Source organism: Carassius gibelio, chromosome B5 (genome assembly GCF_023724105.1).
Source record: "Carassius gibelio isolate Cgi1373 ecotype wild population from Czech Republic chromosome B5, carGib1.2-hapl.c, whole genome shotgun sequence".
Lineage (NCBI taxonomy): Eukaryota > Metazoa > Chordata > Actinopteri > Cypriniformes > Cyprinidae > Carassius > Carassius gibelio.
In genome coordinates, this window is record NC_068400.1 from 16,692,310 (window position 1) to 16,713,552 (window position 21,243).

The 21,243-nt window shown below is 35.1% G+C and overlaps 2 protein-coding genes across 2 annotated transcripts in view; one reads left to right on the forward strand and one right to left on the reverse strand.

Annotated features, from left to right (window-relative positions):
- Window positions 1-21,243, forward strand: part of LOC127957904 (astrotactin-2-like) — a 489,389-nt gene that overhangs the window by 365,874 nt on the left and 102,272 nt on the right. The gene's annotated exons all lie outside the window — the stretch shown is intronic.
- Window positions 3,673-8,553, reverse strand: LOC127957909 (uncharacterized). The gene has a single exon (XM_052556617.1). The coding sequence runs from the start codon at window positions 8,415-8,417 to the stop codon at window positions 7,554-7,556; it is 864 nt and encodes a 287-aa protein (XP_052412577.1). The 5' UTR covers window positions 8,418-8,553; the 3' UTR covers window positions 3,673-7,553.

Consider the following 21,243-nt stretch of genomic DNA (forward strand, 5'->3'; position numbering starts at 1 on the left):
AGTAAGGTAGTTGTTGAAGTACCTGGTATTGTGTTGGGGTAAGGGATCTATAAACTGGACATGCATTAATATGTGATTTATAAGTAACAAACATATTCTAGTAATATGTATGCTAATTAACATTTAATCAATATGTGAATAGTGTTTCCCATTCTAAAGTGGTACTATATTTTTATAGAGTGCATCAGTGATCACTTTAGCGGCATTGGTTCCCAAAGTATTTATTTATTACCCACTGATTTTCCCCATCGGGCAGAGTTGAATCACATACACTTTAATGAGGAAAATAACTACAATCCCATGAAGCATTGCAAATGATGCAATTTAATAAAATAAGATGGTGAAAAAATAATTATCTTCATTTTAAAACAACAACAAGAACAAAATAAATAAATAAAATTAAATAAATCATGTGAACAGATGGATTCAACAAAAGATTATACAATTCAGGTAATTTTAAGAATTGTTCACTATACAGTGTTGTTTAGGGAGCCAACAAATGGTTATTCTATTATACATCACTGAAAACCCCCATTTGGAACATTTATTTTTTTTAAAGTAATGTTGCCAGTATGAGAAGTTGTGAAATCAGTGGTTCAATAGACATTTGGCTTTCCAAAATGGTGCCAGGTTGATGCAGAGGAGAAGAATTGTTGAATAGAGTTATTATTTTGGATGTGTTTGCACACACAAAAAAGTATCCTCATAGCTTCGTAAAATTATGTTTGAAACATTGATGTCACATGGACTTTTTTAACAATGTCCTTACCTGGTCTGGTAACATTTCAGTTAGTGTATGTTGCTGTATTTGCAGGGTCAGAGAGGGTTTTTGTTTCATCACAAATATCTTAATTTTTGTTTCGGAGATAAATGAAAGGTCTTACGAGTTTGAAATGACATAATGTTGAGAAATTCATAACATAATTTTCATCTTTGGGGTAAACTATATCCCTGGTGAAAACATCTAAATGGTAAATTATAGATATAGTAAGAGAGTCTGCTATATTCCCTGAAAAGTTTAACAGGTGTGTCGGTTCTCTGGAGACAAGCGTAAACTGACTGACAGCGCCATCTGCTGTTTTGGAAAAGAAAGTTGCTCAATTGGATTTGTGAGAAAATCTGCCTGCATAGAAAATCAAGAAATTAAGTTTCTTCATAAAATAGGCAAATGAGTCTCACAGTTGTAACATTGTAACTCTGCATTTTCTCTCAAATAGAGTTTTGTATTTGAAATTCACTTTGTGTTTGTTTGAAAGTCAAGTTTTTCTTTGCGAAGCAAATTGTGTTTGTTTGCAAAACTCTGGATTTGTTTGACGAATACTGTCGCAAAATTTGCTCCATACTAAGCCTCCAGAAAGCACTAAATCAATATGTGACTGAAAAGCCAATGAGAATGCTATGTAAATGAACCATCATATGTGCAGGAGTGCAGGGGAATCCTTATGAAGGTAACAATGAAAGAGGAAAAAAAAAGAACAAAAAAAGAGATATTTCTTAATTAACTGCTGTTTTATTAATAACATAAGCATTGCATTGTTTAGTATAGCACATGCCAAAATGGTAACGGAAAATAAGTACACATAATTGTACTGAATATTCACTTGTACAATACTTCTATAATAGAATAGAATAGAATAGAATAGAATAGAAATTAGGCAATTTTGTGACACAATACACTGTCAAAAAGTAAACTTTGTAATAATGGTATTGGTTAATTAGTTATTTTAATTTATTTTAATTATTTATTTATGCATTAAAAGAAGTACACCTATTTTGATGTTGGCTTACATACTAAAGAATGTCTTTACAAAAACTTGATTATAAATGCAACTGTAGTTTGACATACATATACAGTAGATGCACTACATTTCAACTTCAGTATTATAAATTTGTAATTAAAAATGTATTTAAATACATAAAAAAAATTATTCAATAGAAATGACATTAGTTTACAATAAATGCTTGTCAGTACATTAAGCAGCACACTGTAATCATATTTTAAACTCAGTTTAAATAATTATTAAATAGTGTAAAAAGATGTCCTTGTTCTATTTTAAAGAGTAATTGCAACTATTTGACTAAAGGGGTGGAGATGTGTAGGTTTAGGGGTGGAAATGGGATCCAGTGGGTGAAGATGGGTAGGTTTAGGGTTAGGTAAAGTGGGAGGAGCTGGATTTCGAGTGTACTTACATGGTAACACCTTCAGGAACTGTCCACTTAATATAAAGTGTAACATTCTGGACACCAACCAAAATGTATATGTAAAGCCTTTCCTGCTGCTGTGTAACATTCGAGTAATGACATTATAAATCTAATACAGTGTAACACTTTCTTTACCAAAATGTGATTGTTAATACTGTTACACATTTGTATTTTCATAACCAAAAAAAATTGTTACCAGTGTCCTGTTACACATTTGTACTTACACACACCATTCAGTGGGTTGTTACATATGTGTGATTACACAAACATTAGAGCTGTAAAATACTTTGTATCATTGTATACTTACACTCTGGTTAAATACACAGGTATTAGGGGCTCTTAATATAAAGTGGGACCCATTTGCTTAAAGTCTTTAAAACATGTTGTGTCCCTGAATTGAATGTTGCCCCTGTTACTCTGATGGAAAGTCTTTCTGAACATGCCCTTGAATGTTTCACTAAACATGAGTCTCATGAAGTATAATACTTTGTGATGGCAAACTCGTCTACAAGAAGCAGAGTAATTAACACTCGTTAATGCACTCCTTTTCTTAGTGTTTTAGAATGAAATTGATCTTTTTTAGTTTTTTTTCTTTCTTTTTTTTTTTGAAAATATGGTTAATAAACATGTTAAAAATGTCCCCAATGATCACTAGGCACTAGCTTGTTGTTCATCACATGAATACAAATGGCTGACTTAAGCATAAAACGTCCTCCTAGTGTTACTTTCCACCCTGTCGATGTTTTGTACAGTAACAGGGTGGACATATTGTAACAATGTAAAAATAGATAAATAAGCGTTTACAGCAAATATTTGAACTTATAATTCATTTATTATTTATTTAAAAGAAAGAGTTGTTTAAATGGAATGCATGTATTTGTCAGGAAATGGCATGATCTTGATTTTGCCATTACACTGTGTTAATGTGTGCGTGTGTGTGTGTCCGTGTGTGTGTATTTGTGTTGTGTGGGTCTGTTTGGTGTGTGTGCACTGGTATTCCCTATGTTTTGGGGTCCAAATGTCCCCGCAAGTATAGCAATACCAGTTTATTTTGACCTTGTGGGGACATTTATTTGGTCTATATGAGATTAAAAAAAATATATATATACATATATATATATATATAAGCCACTGAGAATAAAGTGTTCTGAAAATGTAAAATAACTGTAGTTTTGTGATGGGGGTACGGTTTAGAAGCAAAATAAGAATGATCTTTATAATTTTAAATTGTGAAATACAATGCTAAACATAATTTGTAGCCTAATAAAAGGATAGTATAAAACATTATATTTATAAGTATAGGTTTAAGTACAGCTTATATATATATATATATATATATATATATGTGTGTGTGTGTGTGTGTGTGTGTGTGTGTGTGTGTGTGTGTTTGTGTGTGTGTGCGTGTGTGTGTGTGTGCAGAACCTGTTGTAGTGATTTTAAATTGTGACAATCTGCTTCTTCAATCAATCAATCAATCAATCACCTTTATTTATATAGTGCTTTAAACAAAATACATTGCGCCAAAGCACTGAACAACATTCATTTGGAAAACAGTGTCTCAATAATGCAAAATGATAGTTAAAGGCAGTTCATCATTGAATTCATTGATGTCATCTCTGTTCAGTTGAAATAGTGTCTGTTTTAATTTGCAATCAAGTCAACGATATCGCTGTAGATGAAGTGACCCCAACTAAGCAAGCCAGAGGCGACAGCGGCAAGGAACCGAAACTCCATCGGTGACAGAATGGAGAAAAAAACCTTGGGAGAAACCAGGCTCAGTTGGGGGGCCAGTTCTCCTCTGACCAGACGAAAACCAGTAGTTCAATTCCAGGCTGCAGCAAAGTCAGATTGTGCAGAAGAATCATCTGTTTCCTGTGGTCTTGTCCTGGTGCTCCTCTGAGACAAGGTCTTTACAGGGGATCTGTATCTGGGGCTCTAGTTGTCCTGGTCTCCGCTGTCTTTCAGGGCAGTAGAGGTCCTTTCTAGGTGCTGATCCACCATCTGGTCTGGATACGTACTGGATCCGGGTGACTGCAGTGACCCTCTGATCTGGACACAGACTGGATCTGGTGGCCACGGTGACCTCGGAACAAGAGAGAAACAGACAAATATTAGCGTAGATGCCATTCTTCTAATGATGTAGAAAGTACGGTGTTATGTGAAGTGTTCCGGTTCCAGTTTACCTAATTAATGCAGCCTAAAAATCCTTTAACGGATTTGGATATTAAAAGCATATTAGTATGTTATGTGTATGCCAGGTTAAAGAGATGGGTCTTTAATCTAGATTTAAACTGCAAGAGTGTGTCTGCCTCCCGAACAATGTTAGGTAGGTTATTCCAGAGTTTAGGCGCCAAATAGGAAAAGGATCTGCCGCCCGCAGTTGATTTTGATATTCTAGGTATTATCAAATTGCCTGAGTTTTGAGAACGTAGCGGACGTAACGGAGTATAATGTAAAAGGAGCTCATTCAAATACTGAGGTGCTAAACCATTCAGGGCTTTATAAGTAATAAGCAATATTTTAAAATCTATACGATGTTTGATAGGGAGCCAGTGCAGTGTGGACAGGACCGGGCTAATATGGTCATACTTCCTGGTTCTAGTAAGAACTCTTGCTGCTGCATTTTGGACTAGCTGTAGTTTGTTTACCAAGCGTGCAGAACAACCACCCAATAAAGCATTACAGTAGTCTAACCTTGAAGTCATAAATGCATGGATTAACATTTCTGCATTTGACATTGAGAGCATAGGCCGTAATTTAGATATATTTTTGAGATGGAAAAATGCAGTTTTACAAATGCTAGAAACGTGGCTTTCTAAGGAAAGATTGCGATCAAGTAGCACACCTAGGTTCCTAACTGATGACGAAGAATTGACAGAGCAACCATCAAGTCTTAGACAGTGTTCTAGGTTATTACAAGTAGAGTTTTTAGGCCCTATGATTAACACCTCTGTTTTTTCTGAATTTAGCAGTAAGAAATTACTCGTCATCCAATTTTTTATATCGACTATGCATTCCATTAGTTTTTCAAATTGGTGTGTTTCACCGGGCTGCGAGGAAATATAGAGCTGCGTATCATCAGCATAACAGTGAAAGCTAACACCATGTTTCCTGATGATATCTCCCAAGGGTAACATATAAAGCGTGAAGAGTAGCGGCCCTAGAACTGAGCCTTGAGGTACTCCATACTGCACTTGTGATTGATATGATACATCTTCATTCACTGCTACGAACTGATGGCGGTCATATAAGTACGATTTAAACCATGCTAATGCACTTCCACTGATGCCAACAAAGTGTTCAAGTCTATGCAAAAGAATGTTGTGGTCAATTGTGTCAAACGCAGCACTAAGATCCAATAAAACTAATAGAGAGATACACCCACGATCAGATGATAAGAGCAGATCATTTGTAACTCTAAGGAGAGCAGTTTCAGTACTATGATACGGTCTAAATCCTGACTGGAAATCCTCACATATACCATTTTTCTCCAAGAAGGAATATAATTGTGAGGATACCACCTTTTCTAGTATCTTGGACAGAAAAGGGAGATTCGAGATTGGTCTATAATTAACTAGTTCTCTGGGGTCAAGTTGTGGCTTTTTTATGAGAGGCTTAATAACAGCCAGTTTGAAGGTTTTGGGGACATGTCCTAATAACAATGAGGAATTAATAATAGTCAGAAGAGGACCTATGACTTCTGGAAGCACCTCTTTTAAGAGCTTAGATGGTATAGGGTCTAACATACATGTTGTAAGTTTAGATGATTTAACAAGTTTATACAATTCTTCCTCTCCTATAGTAGAGAATGAGTGGAACTGTTCCTCAGGGGGTCTATAGTGCACTGTCTGATGCGAAACTGTAGCTGACGGCTGAATGGCTGCAATTTTATCTCTAATAGTATCGATTTTAGAAGTAAAGTAGTTCATAAAGTCATTACTGCTGTGGTGTTGGGAAATGTCAACACTTGTTGAGGCTTTATTTTTCGTTAATTTAGCCACTGTATTGAATAAATACCTGGGGTTATGTTTGTTTTCTTCTAAAAGAGAAGAAAAGTAATCAGATCTAGCAGTTTTTAATGCTTTTCGGTAGGATATGCTACTTTCCCGCCAAGCAATACGAAATACCTCTAGTTTTGTTTTCCTCCAGCTGCGCTCCATTTTTCGGGCTGCTCTCTTTAGGGTGCGAGTATGCTCATTATACCATGGTGTCAAACTGTTTTCCTTAACCTTTCTTAAGCGTAAAGGAGCAACTGTATTTAAAGTGCTAGAAAAGAGAGAGTCCATAGTTTCTGTTACATCATCAAGTTGTTCTGAGGTTTTGGATATGCTAAGGAATTCGGATACATCTGGAAGATAACTTAAAAAGCAGTCTTTTGTGGTAGAAGTGATGGTTCTTCGATACTTGTAACAAGAAGTAGAATTTACAATTTTGGCTATATGAAGTTTACACAGAACTAAATAATGATCTGAGATATCATCACTTGGCTGAATAATTTCAACACTATCAACATCAATTCCATGTGACAGTATTAAATCTAGAGTATGATTTCGACAATGAGTAGGTCCTGAAACGTGTTGTCTAACACCAATAGAGTTCAGAATGTCTATAAATGCTGATCCCAATACATCTTTTTCATTATCGACATGGATATTAAAATCACCAACTATTAAAACTTTATCTGCAGCCAGAACTAACTCAGATGTAAAATCACCAAACTCTTTAATAAAGTCTGTATGGTGCCCTGGTGGCCTGTATACAGTAGCCAGTACAAACATAACAGGGGATTTATCATTAACATTGGTTTCTCTGGATAATGTTATATGAAGCACCATTACTTCAAACGAGTTATACTTGAAGCCTGCCCTCTGAGAAATCCTGAAAACGTTATTATAAATTGAAGCAACTCCTCCCCCTTTGCCTTTTAGACGCGGCTCGTGTTTATAACAATAATCTTGGGGGGTGGACTCATTTAAAATAATGTAATCATCAGGTTTTAGCCAGGTTTCTGTCAAGCAGAGCACATCTATATTATGATCAGTTATCATATTATTTACAAAAAGTGTTTTCGTAGAAATGGATCTGATATTTAATAAGCCAATCTTTATAATTTGTTTATCCATATTGCATTTGTTTTTTATTTGTTGAACCTCAATTAAATTGTTAACCTTAACTTGGTTTGGACGTTTTTTGTATTTTCTAGTTCGGGGAACAGACACAGTCTCTATAGTGTGATATCTAGGTGAAAGAGTCTCTATGTGCTGAGAATTAACTGACCTCTGTGATGGGAGGCAGCTAGCAGACGGTCAGTTTAGCCAGTCTGTCTGCTTCCTGACCTGGGCCCCAGTTAGTCAAGTATAAACACTAAGACTATTTGCCATATTTCTAGACAGAAGAGTGGCGCCACCCCAGGAGGGATGAAGACCATCTCTTTTAAACAGGTCAGGTCTGCCCCAAAAGCTCGTCCAATTGTCTATATAACCTATGTTATTCTGTGGGCACCACTTAGACATCCAGCCATTGAGTGATGACAATCTGCTATGCATCTCATCACCACGGTAAGCAGGGAGGGGACCAGAGCATATTACAGTGTCTGACATCGTGCTTGCAAGTTCACACACCTCTTTAAAGTTATTTTTAGTGATCTCCGACTGGCGAAGTCGAACATCATTAGCGCCGGCATGAATAACAATCTTACTGTATTTACGTTTAGCATTAGCCAGCACTTTTAAATTTGCCAAGATGTCAGGCGCTCTGGCTCCCGGTAAACATTTGACTATGGTGGCTGGTGTCTCTATATTCACGTTCCGTACAATAGAATCGCCAATAACTAGAGCACTTTCATCAGGTTTCTCAGTGGGTGCATCACTGAGTGGGGAGAACCTGTTTAATGTTTTGATCGGAACAGAAGAGCGGTGTTTTGACCCACGACTACGCTGCCTCACCGTCACCCAGTTGCCCTGCTGCAGGGGCTCTGCTGGAACCGGACAATGTACAGGAATCCCTGAGCTAGACGCATCCAAAGCCATATCTAGAGCCCTAACATTCTTACTGTCCTCAATTAAAGTTTGGATGCGTGTCTCTAATTCTGAAATCTTCTCTGTCAGCCTAACTGTTTCCCTGCATTTATCACATGTGAATCCCTCATCAGCGACAGAGATAGATAAACTGTACATGTGGCAAGAGGTGCAAATAACAATTGTAGGAGAAGCCATTACTCACCGTGCTTGATGAAATATTCTCACTGCGGTTGTTTGATGACCTTGTGGAAAACTGCAGCGTGAGAGAGGAGAGGAGAGGAGAAAAGAAAACGCTAATGACAAGCTAACGAGTGCTAACGCTTTGCAGGTGTGCTAGCTTCTTGTACTAGGCAATATATTGACAGATATACTGTGTTTCAGTGGTTTGATGTCCTGTCCACCCTGTTACCTGTATTATATATATATATATATATATATATATATATATATATATATATATATATATATATATATATATATATATATATTTAGTTTTTTTATTATTATTTTATTTTTTTACCTTCAAACATCCATTTGCTTAAAATCAAAGTTTGTGATTTTGTGATTCCTCTTGTGATTCCTCTTGAAGTAAGTTAAACAAATGTTATGCATAATCGTTGTTGTTACTTGTAGGGAATGGTCAAAATAAATAATTTATAATGTGGCTGAAATTCCACTGAAATGTATTTTTTTCAAGAGAATGCCTGTTTATTAACACTTATTTACACAAACTTATAATGCATTTGCAGGGTAAAGAGAGGGACATTTCAGCTCTTAGAAAATGTAAATATTACAATAAATGTGCATTCAATACACTTATTAATTGAGATGAGAATGTCCTGTAACAGTGTGGAAATTTGGCCTTTGCATGTGTAAAGAATTTCATGAAAAGTTCTGACCTGGCCCAATATATTTTTCTCATAAGCTCTTCTTCAGATAAAATGATTACATCGTGGACATTTGGAAAAATTAAATTGAGAGAAAGTTACCAAGCTGAAATGGCACCGATTTATGAGAATGGCCCAGCATGTGCATTAGGTTGCTCGACCTGGAAATCTATTTTGATGCCTTCTGAATGCCCTGTGACATGGGTTTAGTTTTCAGCTTTATATACACATTCATTTGAAGTTCCAGGTTGAATAACTTCCAGGTCTTCTCTTCTCATAAAATCTAATTTCTTACAGTATATCTATCCTATTGTGAGTGTTTGGGTCTTTTGGTGAGACAAAGTCAAAAATCTTTCATGTAACTAAACAGCCACAGTGACAGGAACATGTCAGGCCGTCAGTGCTTTATATCCTTGTTAACTCACAATTCATTATTTAATGACGTGTTTACAAGCTAAAGAGATGGACTGCTGCACACGGTGCAGTGCTGTTATGTTTTATAGACCGGCTGACACATGCATGCTGACACTGTCCCTCTGTCCCGCTCCACTGCCCTCCGTCTGTGAACGGATGGTCAGATGATGAGGAAGGAGGAGACAGGCAGTCAGGAGAGGAGAGAAAAATGAGAGAACGGAGGAGAGGTGAAAGAAAGATGACAAGGTTTCGCTTTAATTATTTTACTAAGTTTTATAAAGTAAACATATAACCATAAGTTTTATATTGTTATAGAAATATTTCAAAATGAAAAATTACTAAGCTGAAGCAACATATGTGTATACTTGATCCATACATCAATTGTTAGAAAAACCGTGGTCAAGTGTACCAGATGGAATTCATCAGGGTTTTGAGGAATATTTATTTGTTCATCTCTCAGACATCATTGCATTGCATGATATGTACAGTTGTATTGACTGTACTCTTCAAACTGATTTTTGGAAATAAGTGCAGGCAACTTCAAAGCAAGATCATGTTTTACAGTGCAGTAATATACTGTAAATCCACACTTCATTTGTGTACAGCATTGCAAAACTGACACAGAGCACTGCAAGAGAACACAAGTGTGCATATGTGACAACTTTCCCATCTGACAGATGGCTCTGGAAATACCATGAAAAACACCATGCCCTTTAAATCTGTCTAATGCTAATTATTATGTTGACATTCTCCATGTCTGTGAAGCTGAGACAGAAAAAATCAAATAAAAAAAAGTGACCCAGACAGCTCTCCGCATGTATATTTGTATTACACAATCCTCTCCATAGCATTTCTGAGAATAGCATATGTTTACTGATCTAGCTGTACATACAAACTCAGATATTACACATAAGTATATCAAACACTGGCGTCTAGACATTATACAAGGCACTGTTGACATGGATCTGAGGGTGATAGTTCAAGCATTTGGCTTCGTGCCTGGATTCAACACAATGCCCAAATTGCTTTAGATGTACTTTGGAAAGTGAATAATGTATAAACCTTAAAGACACTGTTCTACATGTTCTAAGTTTAGACTATGCGAATAAGTTCCCCAACAGGGTTTTGTGTGTGCAACTCTCTGGAAAGCTGCTTTGAAACAATGTGTATTGTGAAACGCACTATACAAATAAATTTGACTTGGCTTAAATATTGTATAACGGCTAGAACACGTTACACGTTAAATGTACTTATCATTATAATAACAATTAATAGTGAACAATTAAATGCAAGTAACTTTAAGACAAACCCTAATCCTAACCCTAACCATATAGTAAGTACATGTAGTTAATTCATATTAATAAGTACTAAGTATGTATAATTACACTGAAACAAATGTTCAAAATATCATAGTGTTGCTTGTCGTTTCTTTGTATGTGGAAACGCACCCTAAAATAAAACCCTGCACTGTTCTGCCACTCATCTCTAATTGAGAATGAATTCAATTCATAAACTCATCTCATGGAAAGTTATCAGTCAGTCAAACTGACTGAACAGCAGTCACTTATGGAATGTTTCTCAGTGTGTTTCTTATTTGAGAAGCCTCTATAGAGATTTTAAAACAAATCCCAGCCATTAAAGCCCAGTGCATAATCAGCATATAATCTGTTTACATTCCCATTCCATTATCCCTCGATAAACAGCAGATTCAAAGCTTCCACACTCTGTAAACAGAGTGCTTTTGTCTGAGCGGCATATAAATTACTGCTCGCGCCTCCAATGTAACTAATAACTCTAGAATTTGTAATTCAGTGCAGTTTTTTTTTTTTTTTTCTCTCCCTTTCTTTATGAAGATGATAAAGTGTTGAGTCTGCAGTTCCTGGCTGCTTAGTTGTGCTCCAGGGTGACATTGCTGCTTTATCATTGTTGCCAGCGCTCTCTCATTACATATGCATTTAAACAACAGATATTAAAACTATCACGATTATTACTCACATGCTCATCCTCATAAATCTCTGTTTTAAGGACTTACTTTAAGCCTGAAGAAGTAATCTCAAGGGCTGAATGAGACAGGAGATGCAACAGAGCAGGCAGTTATTGTGTGTTTTAAAGGGATCGTTCACCCCAAAATGAAAATTCTGTCATTAATTACTCACCCTCATGTCGTTCCAAAACCCATAAGACCTTCATTCATCTAAGGAACACAAATTAAGATATTTTTTATATATATTTTGAATGCAGATTATTTGTGCATAAACAGTATTGTCGCAGCTTCTCAAAACTGAGGTTGAGACACTACTGTTTTATTAATGTCCTTGCTACGTAAACAGGCAGTATTTGAATTGTTAGATATGAGTTATTTGACAATATCACAAATTCAAAACTGACTTGGAGTCGGTCGATGAAACTCATTTTCCCCCTTCATTTTTGATGATGTCAGCAAATGTGTTCATTTTAAAGGGGGGGTGAAATGCTATTTCATGCATACTGAGTTTTTTACACTGTTAAAGAGTTGGATTCCCATGCTAAACATGGACAAAGTTTCAAAAATTAAGTTGTACGTTTGAAGGAGTATTTTTGTTCCAAAAATACTCCTTCCGGTTTGTCACAAGTTTCGGAAAGTTTTTTTTTTTTTTTTTTTTTTTTTTTTTGATTATGGCTCTGTGTGACGTTAGATGGATAGGAATTTCCTTATATTAGTCCTAAGGGCACTTCTGCCGGAAGAGCGCGCACTCCCATATAGCAGAGCACTGAGAGCACAACAGACGTTCACTGATCAGAGCGAGAGACCGAATTGTTACAAAAGAAGTGTGTTTTTTGTTGCCAAGGCAAGACAACCCTGCACAGATTACCAAAAGAAAAACGGCATTAAGGGACCAGTGGATGGAGTTTATTTTTACAGAGCATCAACGGAGCTGTGGAAGTGTTTTTGTTTGTTCCCTGCATTTCGAAGATGCTTGTTTTACAAACAAGGCCCAGTTTGATGCCGGATTTGCATATCGTTTATTTCTTAAGGATAATGCAGTCCCAACGAAAAAAAAGGGTCACGATTGTGTGTTGGAACCACATGCGGTGAGTAAAACTGCTTCAAATATCTCTGTGTTGTTAACTTAGCTATCGGCGTGTAAGCACATCAAGTAAACAACATGCGATGTTGGCATCAAACTGAACTTCCCACATGTACACCTTAAAAAAAAAAAAAAAAAAAGACGACATAAAGTGGAACTTAGTCATTTTCCAAAACCGCTAAGCAAATATATACAGTTTCAATACATACCACATAGAGACGTCGTTGCTGATGATGCTCTTGTTAAATTTCAGCCTCTAGATCTGATTCTGGATCATAAATATACGCTGAATCTGACTGTTAGCCATGGTTTGTTTTGGATGATGTTTTTTTTCCTCACGGTAATGTCACAGTTTCTAGCGCTCTCAACGTAAAAGCTTACTCGCGCTCGTGATTATTTAGCTCCGCCCACACGTCACGCCTCCAGCCGGTCGTGTTTTTCCGGGAAAAAACGGTACAGACTATCTTTCTCTTATAAATATGATAAAACTAAAGACTTTTTGGAGTTATGAAGGATGCAGTACTATTCTATAGGTACTCAAGATTAACAGGAGATTGAGTGAAAACGAGCATTTCACTTTAGCTATTTACTTTAATGTGCCGCTACATTCGATACATTCTGGCTTCTCAAGTTAAAAAGATTCATAAATAAATGTAGCCCTATAAAGGAGGATAAAGCCAATAAAATCTCCACATTGTTCCTTTAAAAATGTACACGCCCTGAGGGGGAAGCCCATATTTTTTGCATAGCAGCCCGAGGGTCTCAGATGAGCTCAAACACTTCATTCACAACTTGTCTCTGACAATATGGCAGACCAACCGGATATGTCCCTGCCAATAATTGGCGGTCAGAGCACTAAAAGGACATGTTGTACCAGTCAGGCTATTGGTGGTGCACATATGTGACTGTTTGGTCTCTGCGTGTGAGGAACTTTCACACATGGACTCTTCGTGAGATAATGTTATCAAACAGAAGCTGCACAGACTGTGACGGCTGCTAATGGAAAAAGCGGAGTTCAACTGTGGGTTTGATCTTGATTGTTCATTTTCTGTTCCACAATAAAGAGATAAGAATATCAGTGTCTATATGTTATGACTCCATGATAATTGGTGCACTTTATTATATGCAGTGTAGACCATCTTAAGTCATTTGTAGATGCTTTTCACATAGTCACTCTAATGTCTATTCACTGACCCAGGCTCATTGGGAAAACGTGCCTGTGGCAATGTGTCTACAAATTGATATTACAACACATTTACTGAAGCATTTTATGCTTGTTTAATGGAACAAAACGTTGCACCTGTTTTAAGACTGTCAAAATAAACAAGTCTCAATTTGTTTTTTATTTTTTATTATTATTTTTTAATTTATTTTTTGCAAAATTATCTGTGAAATTGTATTAGTTTCATTACTTTATTTTATTTATTTTTAAAATATGTTAACATTTTCATCATATTTAATGTATTTATTTATTTTTTAGCAATAATGAGTTACACATTAAACTGCATTAATTCTGATGATTATATGTTCTTATAAATATGTTCTTATAAATTTCAGAAAAAAAAAAAAAAAAAAAAAAATATATATATATATATATATATATATATATATATATATATATAGAGAGAGAGAGAGAGAGAGAGAGAGAGAGAGAGAGAGAGAGAGAGAGAGAGTATATATATACATTGATATATATATACATTGAAATATATATTCACTAATAATCTGTCTCTGTAACCATAAGGGAAAGGAATATTTTTTGTTTTTGTTTTTTATTGTTTATTTATTTTTAATATGTTATTTCAATGCCATCAGTGGCCATTTAAGCAGTTTTGCAAAACTGCATGAAGGGAAGGTTTTATTTTGTTTTGTTTTCACTGGGATACAGCCTATTTTTTTTTTTACCCTTTTATCCTAATAGACAAGTGTGCATATTTCAGGAACAATCCCCCAAGATTAAGTTGCCACACCACCATCCATCACTGTTATGCAAAACAACTTACAGTACAGTTACAGTGACAATCCCCCTGGAACAACCCCAGGTTAAATGTTGAGTGGTTGATTTCCAAACTAAAAAAATATATATATAAAAATAAAAAAATCTACATTTATGCATGTGACAGGTGTTACGTGTTTTTTTTTTTTTTTATCAGTTCACACATTCCCATGGGAGTCATTCAAAGCCAGTGCCACTTTTAGAGCTACACTGGTATCTTACACAGCTATGCATCCTACTGAACAGGACAAGAAGGTTTTGAAAACCATGCACATGTTTCAAGGCATCTGTATGCACATGCTATTTTTGTATTATGTTACTTGACGTCTGAGTTGCATAAGTGTTTCAGCCTCCCGGAAGAATGATACGAACTGTCTTTTTGATGGTTTGTAAAATTAAGTGGGATGTACATTTTTATAGACTGAGAGAATGAATGCTTCAGATTCTATAGACAGATGGACTAAAGAGTGTTTCTTTATTTAGAGCTTTTGTATTGTATAACTCCCACCTCAAGTCAGAATACAAGAGCGAGTCCTGTTGTGTAGTATTAGGATATATGTGAATACAGCCAGAGAACTGCTTCAGGAGCAGGCATGATTAATTTGTCTCAATGTTTCACATATTTCCTCAAGATTTGTTTTCCTCATGTGTAAGCACGAGGCAAGCAGGCAAGGTGGAAGATTCATAGATATGTCACTATTTAGTGGAGGAGTGAGTTATACAGGATTGTATGTGGAAAAACAACTAAAATCAGGAATATCATCTGACTACAGGGCAGTACAGGAATTACATTAAATGCACAAAAACCTTTTTCTGAGATTGCATCTAAAGAAATAAATACTACAATTAGGTAAATGAACCATGGTTTCATTACTTACAAAAAGCTTAAACTTTATGTTCAAATTGAGGGAATGAATGGAATTGCAGGAACCAGGAAATCAAACAAAAATAAACCGACACATCTTGTTCATACACATAATCTACTATAAATATCCCTGTAAATTGAAAAGTTAAGTTTGCATTACACTTACTGAAAGTTGTATTTTCTTTTCTTCTTGTTACTGGTGTAGATGTGTATTTATAGTTGGTATTGAAGTCATCCAAGTCTCTTCTGAATGAAGTGTCAGTCAAGCAGGCGGCTCCGAACAAATGATGGCATCTGAAATTGTCCAGATATGAGATGTCATGCTTATGACAATTACTACACATCAATGCATTTCATTGCACAATGCGGTATGCATTTGAAGAATGCATGTCTGGTTTGTCATAAAGCCTAATGTATGTTTTCTAATAGTGAACAAGCATGCATTTGTCATCTCAATAACAACTATTTACCTTGATTGAAAACAGTCGTGTACTGAATCGTAAGATGGTTAGAAACTCTGAGAAAAAGGTTTGAAAACACTGGTGGTGACTCTGTTGATTTGTGCAGATGTAGTCCTCCCTCTAGTGGTAGATATGAGCATGGACACCATCAGGGAATGTGAAAATTAGTACAGATATATATATATATATATATATATATATATATATATATATATATATATATATATATATATATATATATATATATTGTTTTCTTGTTAGATCCATTTGCATGAATATAAATTTTCCATCAGAAGATATGAATTGTTGTACTAAACTGTTATAAGGAAGAGCCGTGTTTTGATCGCATTCTTACTGGCAATTTATTATTGCTCAGTCACAATTAATAAAGATGCTGTGTTTTCATGGACTCCAGATCATTATGGCCATGGACATGCAAAGCCAAAAATAATTTATTATTATTATTTTTGGGGGGGAGTGGTGTCAATCCAAGTGTGAAAAATAATTGTGTGTGTATATATATATATATTATATACTGTAGGTGTTTTGAGGCTTTAGGTGTTTTGACTCACTGACCTTTATACTGTACGTGTGTACGTGTAGGCTGAGAAATGTAAACCTGTTTATTATACACATTTTTTGCTTTAGGAAGGTAGCACAGGCTGAATATGTATGGAACTGTAAATATAAATATGAATCGCATTATATATGTACATTTATAAACACTGTACCTTTGTAATTGGCAGAATAGAGTTATCTGTTCATTAGATTTGAATTGCCATGTTTCTGGTTGTTTCAAAGCTGCATGCTTCTTCCATTTCACTCAGACTTGTAGACAGTTGTTTTCCTTATATCATTTCTGCTGGAAAGATCACAATTAGAACAGTAAATCCACTGCGGGCCAAACTGTGCAACAGCCCAGAGTATTGCAAGCCAGGAGAAGGATGTTCTAATGAAGACTCTTGAGTCCTGAATATAACATGTATTACAGACACGCATCTTTTTGTACAGTACGTTTGAGTAGTAATTGCATCAACAAATACACTGTCTGCTGGACTTGATTGTGAGAGTTATAGCACTCCTTATCCTCACAGGACTGACACTTCAGTTATTTCCCATGTGGGTGATTTATTAAGTATATATCCTAATGGTTTAAAACTCACTATTGTTCTTGTTTTTGCTCTGGTGTAAAAATAGCATGTCTTCATGAGATCAACCCATTGCATTTTACCCTCTCTTTAGAGTCAGTGCTTTGTACCTTACTCATTACTAAAAGCACCACTATAGACATTGATACTCCTCTCAGTAATCTAATTTGGCCAAATTGTCTCTACCATAATTTGATATTCTTGATGCTGTTCTGCTGCACTCCATTATGTACCACTGTGTATGTAATAAGAAAGATAAAAACAGTACTAGCACAGACAATGTGGTGAGATGGACAATAAAATCAAAGAAAAGGGCATTGCTATTCGCCAGTGTGTCACTTGATAATAGCTATTGTTACTGTATGTTCGAGAATTTTTGATGAATTCATTTATGATGCTACCATTAGTTATGATTTCTGGATAATGATTTATTTTTATAGGATATAAATGATTTGAATTCATGTTATTATTTATAATATGACATTATTGGATTTAAACCATACACAGGGAATTCAGTAGGTGTAAGGCAGTAACATTTCTTTTTCTATGAATCATAAAGTCTATATAGAGTAGTCAGTCTCTCCTTGGAGAGAAAGCAAACAAATAAAATATGAGAGAATCTTCTAGTAGGAGCATCAGAAAAAAAAGTGTTTTATCACCCATGAATTTATGATGAGATGCAAGAGCTATATATATATATATATATATATATATATACCACACACAGACACACACTATACACTCTAGTGTGTGACTGTTGGTGTCTCAGGTTTACCAGCATCTCAGGTGTTTCTAAGCCTATTTGTCAGACTGAAAAACACAGAAAGAGGAGGAAATCACTACATTATATTCCTACATGATTAGTTTCAGTTCATCCTAATTGTTTGACAGCAATAAGACTCACGGAAAGTAATGAGAATCAAAAAAAAAAAAAAAAGAACATTTTTTGTAATGGAAAAACAAATCCTAATGGTCCAAAAGATGCATTCTTGTTTTATTTATTTTTCTGCATCTTTGCTTCTGAAAAACATTATGAACTGACTTCAAATGAAATAATAACAATAAAAAGTTATTGAAATTAGCTGTGGTTTATTTTAAATAAAGTGAGCAGATTAGAGACTTTGCCTGTTCAGTGAAACCTGTCGCTCTGCAGCAGAATTAGAAACACCAGGCTCCACTTAGTGAGAACAAAATAATTAATAACAAGGCTTACTCTGGTGACAAGGACAGAGTCTTATTTAGGAGAAAAATCCATACTCTCCAACTTTTATTTGTGAACAACCGTTAAGGTGAATGGCTCTCTGCAGGTCAGACTCAGGGTGATTTAATTTGGTAATCAATAGATTTGTGTGAGAGTGAGTGAGTAATCTTTATACTGTGGCCTCGCTCTCTCTCTCTGTTCTGCCCTTGAGTTTCTGCTCCACTCTTCCAGTAAAGTGTGTTCTGATTGACTCCAACTGATTCTTGTGCTTTAGACTCCAATCTAATGAAAAACATTTTGAAAGGCAAAAAAAAGAACAAGAAAGAAACAGAATGAGCTAAAGAGGGAGAGAGACATAGAGAAAGAGATAAAATATAGTTCCAGGCCATCTTAAAAAAAAAAAAAACAAACAAAAAAAATAGTGTGACATCATCTGCTTAGTTTGCATTGCTGCAATAGTCTTCAGATATATTTAGTCATTAATAATTAATGGAAATTATAAAGTTTTTTCTTATAATTATAAATATTATTATTATTATTATTATTATTATTATTATTATAATTATTATTATTATTATTCACGTAATTGCCAGCTGGAAAATTATTCTATAGTTGTATGAAAATGAAAAAATAAACAATTTTCATGTTTTTAAAGAAAAAAAAATAATACATAAAATAAATGAAAACAGGCAACTGTAAATCTTTTTTTTTTGTTCCAATACAAAACACTTTTTTAAAATTGTAATAATACATGCAGTAACAATTAATCAGTATTGAATTAGTTTAATGTGTGAATGATTCCTGAGCTACTGATTGTAGTAGATAAAAGATCAAAGATGGACAGCAGATGCAGCAGTTTGCTTTACAAGCAAATGATTGAAACAATCTGTTCTCACTCAAAGGCATCTGATACTACATTGTCACTATACAGATGCTACATTTAGACAGTCAAGACAAAAAATGAAAAGGTCACTTATCTGAACTCTATTCCATGTTGAAAAATCTAGAGTGTGCTGTTTAGGTATATATGGAAAGCATGGCTGTTGGTTTAAGCTGGTCCTAAGCAAATAGCTCCTGCTCAGGACCAGCTGAGGACCAGCTTTAACCAGCTCGTGACCTACTAAGGACCAGCTTAAACCAGCTCAAACCAGCAGCTGTGCTCCCAAACATGCCTAACCAGCATATGCTGTTTTTTTGTTGTTGTTGTTGTTGTTTTCCAACAGGGTTGATTGAGGTTTTGCACTTTCCTTGGTCTCTCAGTAGAACAATTCAGTCATTTGTTGTCCAAATCAAGTCAGAGCATTCACTGGAATAATTTATGATTAAACTGAAATTTACACAATTTCATCCTGGAGACTCTTTGAGAAAATAACATCATTCTTTGAATAAGGATCATGACTTTATACATAAATTCAGTGAGAATAAATAAATAAAAATAAAAGACCAACACCAGCGCAGTGTAAAGGAGTCTCAAGATGCATAACTTCACAGCATTTTAATTTAATCTATCACAAGTAGACCACACCAAATGCAGGTGTAAACTCAGTAAAAAAACATGTTGTGCTTATCTGCTTTCTACCACTTCCAGAAGTAGTCAAAAATGTATTTTCTGTTATTTTATTTGTTGCTGAACCCTATTTTCTTGTGCTCTTAAAATGTCTGGGCCCAAACCAAAACCAATTAACATGACTCAGTCGCTTTCTCCATTTTGTTGTTCTTATTGGTTTTGATCAACTACATACATATGCAGCACTACTTAGTTTTCAATATAAATGGTGTGAATTTAATCGACAACTTCAATCTTTTCTGGGGCCACAGACAACTGTTTAACCCCTTACTAGTAACCCCCCTTTTTTGGAATGGAGACCGAAATTACATACCCAAAATAAAAAGGTTTCTGCTCATGATTCTTTCTGACTAGATACATAATCAACCTTTGTTCACAAAGCTGACACTTTAAAGTTTACTGTTCAGGAATCAGAATCACTCAGACTGTTATGATAATAGAGATATATAAGCTCAAACATAAAAACAAAAATAAAAATATTAAAAACATATGTTTTAAATGTATTTTAAAAAATGTTGATGTAGGAAATGAGTTTGAAAACACACTGTAGCTAAGGCCACAAGTCTTCCAAGACTTCATAAAAAAATTCATAATCGAATCTGTGAAACTGTGAATTTTATGAAATATTTTCTAAGGCCATGTCATGTGTGTTTTTAGAGAAGGCTAATCAGATTGATTTATGGCCCTTGTCATCTCTGTAAGATCTCACATGTAAACATTCCTGTGCTCTTTGTGTATGTTTCACTCTTGAAAACTGCCCGAATCATGATTGTATTGTTCTCACCAAACGGTTGTTTCACACCTCCGCCAAGTATGACACATTATCCGCATTATTCTTTTATCATTATTCTTTTGTTTTTATTCCACCTTTATTAGCCTTGATTGTGGTTTTTCAGGCTTTACAAAGCAACAAAGCAGCGATCTCACTTCAGTCTCTCTTTGCATTTAGCCCTTATTTATCAAAAGTCTTACTATAAAAATACAACAAAACATTTTCTTACGACCTTACGTGAATTATTGAGACAAAAATGCATTATGAAGAAGAAAAGCACCTGCTATTAGTAGCATTGGTGCTAACGTTAGCATCAAGCTACATCTGACAATTTATGAAATTATTAGTACACTTTTACTCAAAACTCACTTTAAACCCCGATCGAGTGTTTATAATAACTTCCTTTAGTGATCAGGGGTGGAATTTGGTCGTTTACTGTTGTAAAAATATGTTATTTGTAGCCTTTTTCATCGCTGCACAAGTTAGAATTTCCGATGTACATTTTCGATTTTTTTTTATAAAAACGCCCCAGATCTCAAGAAATTCTCATACCAAGCTTTACTATCGTAATCGCGGGTTTATTATTCGGATATTTTGTGTGTACAGAGGTGTTTCAGTGTTGTTTTGGCCAGATAACTACCA

Excerpts from the sequence above, each read along its gene's own strand:
- LOC127957909 (XM_052556617.1), bottom strand. The coding sequence starts at position 8,417 with ATGGCTTCTCCTACAATTGTTATTTGCACCTCTTGCCACATGTACAGT.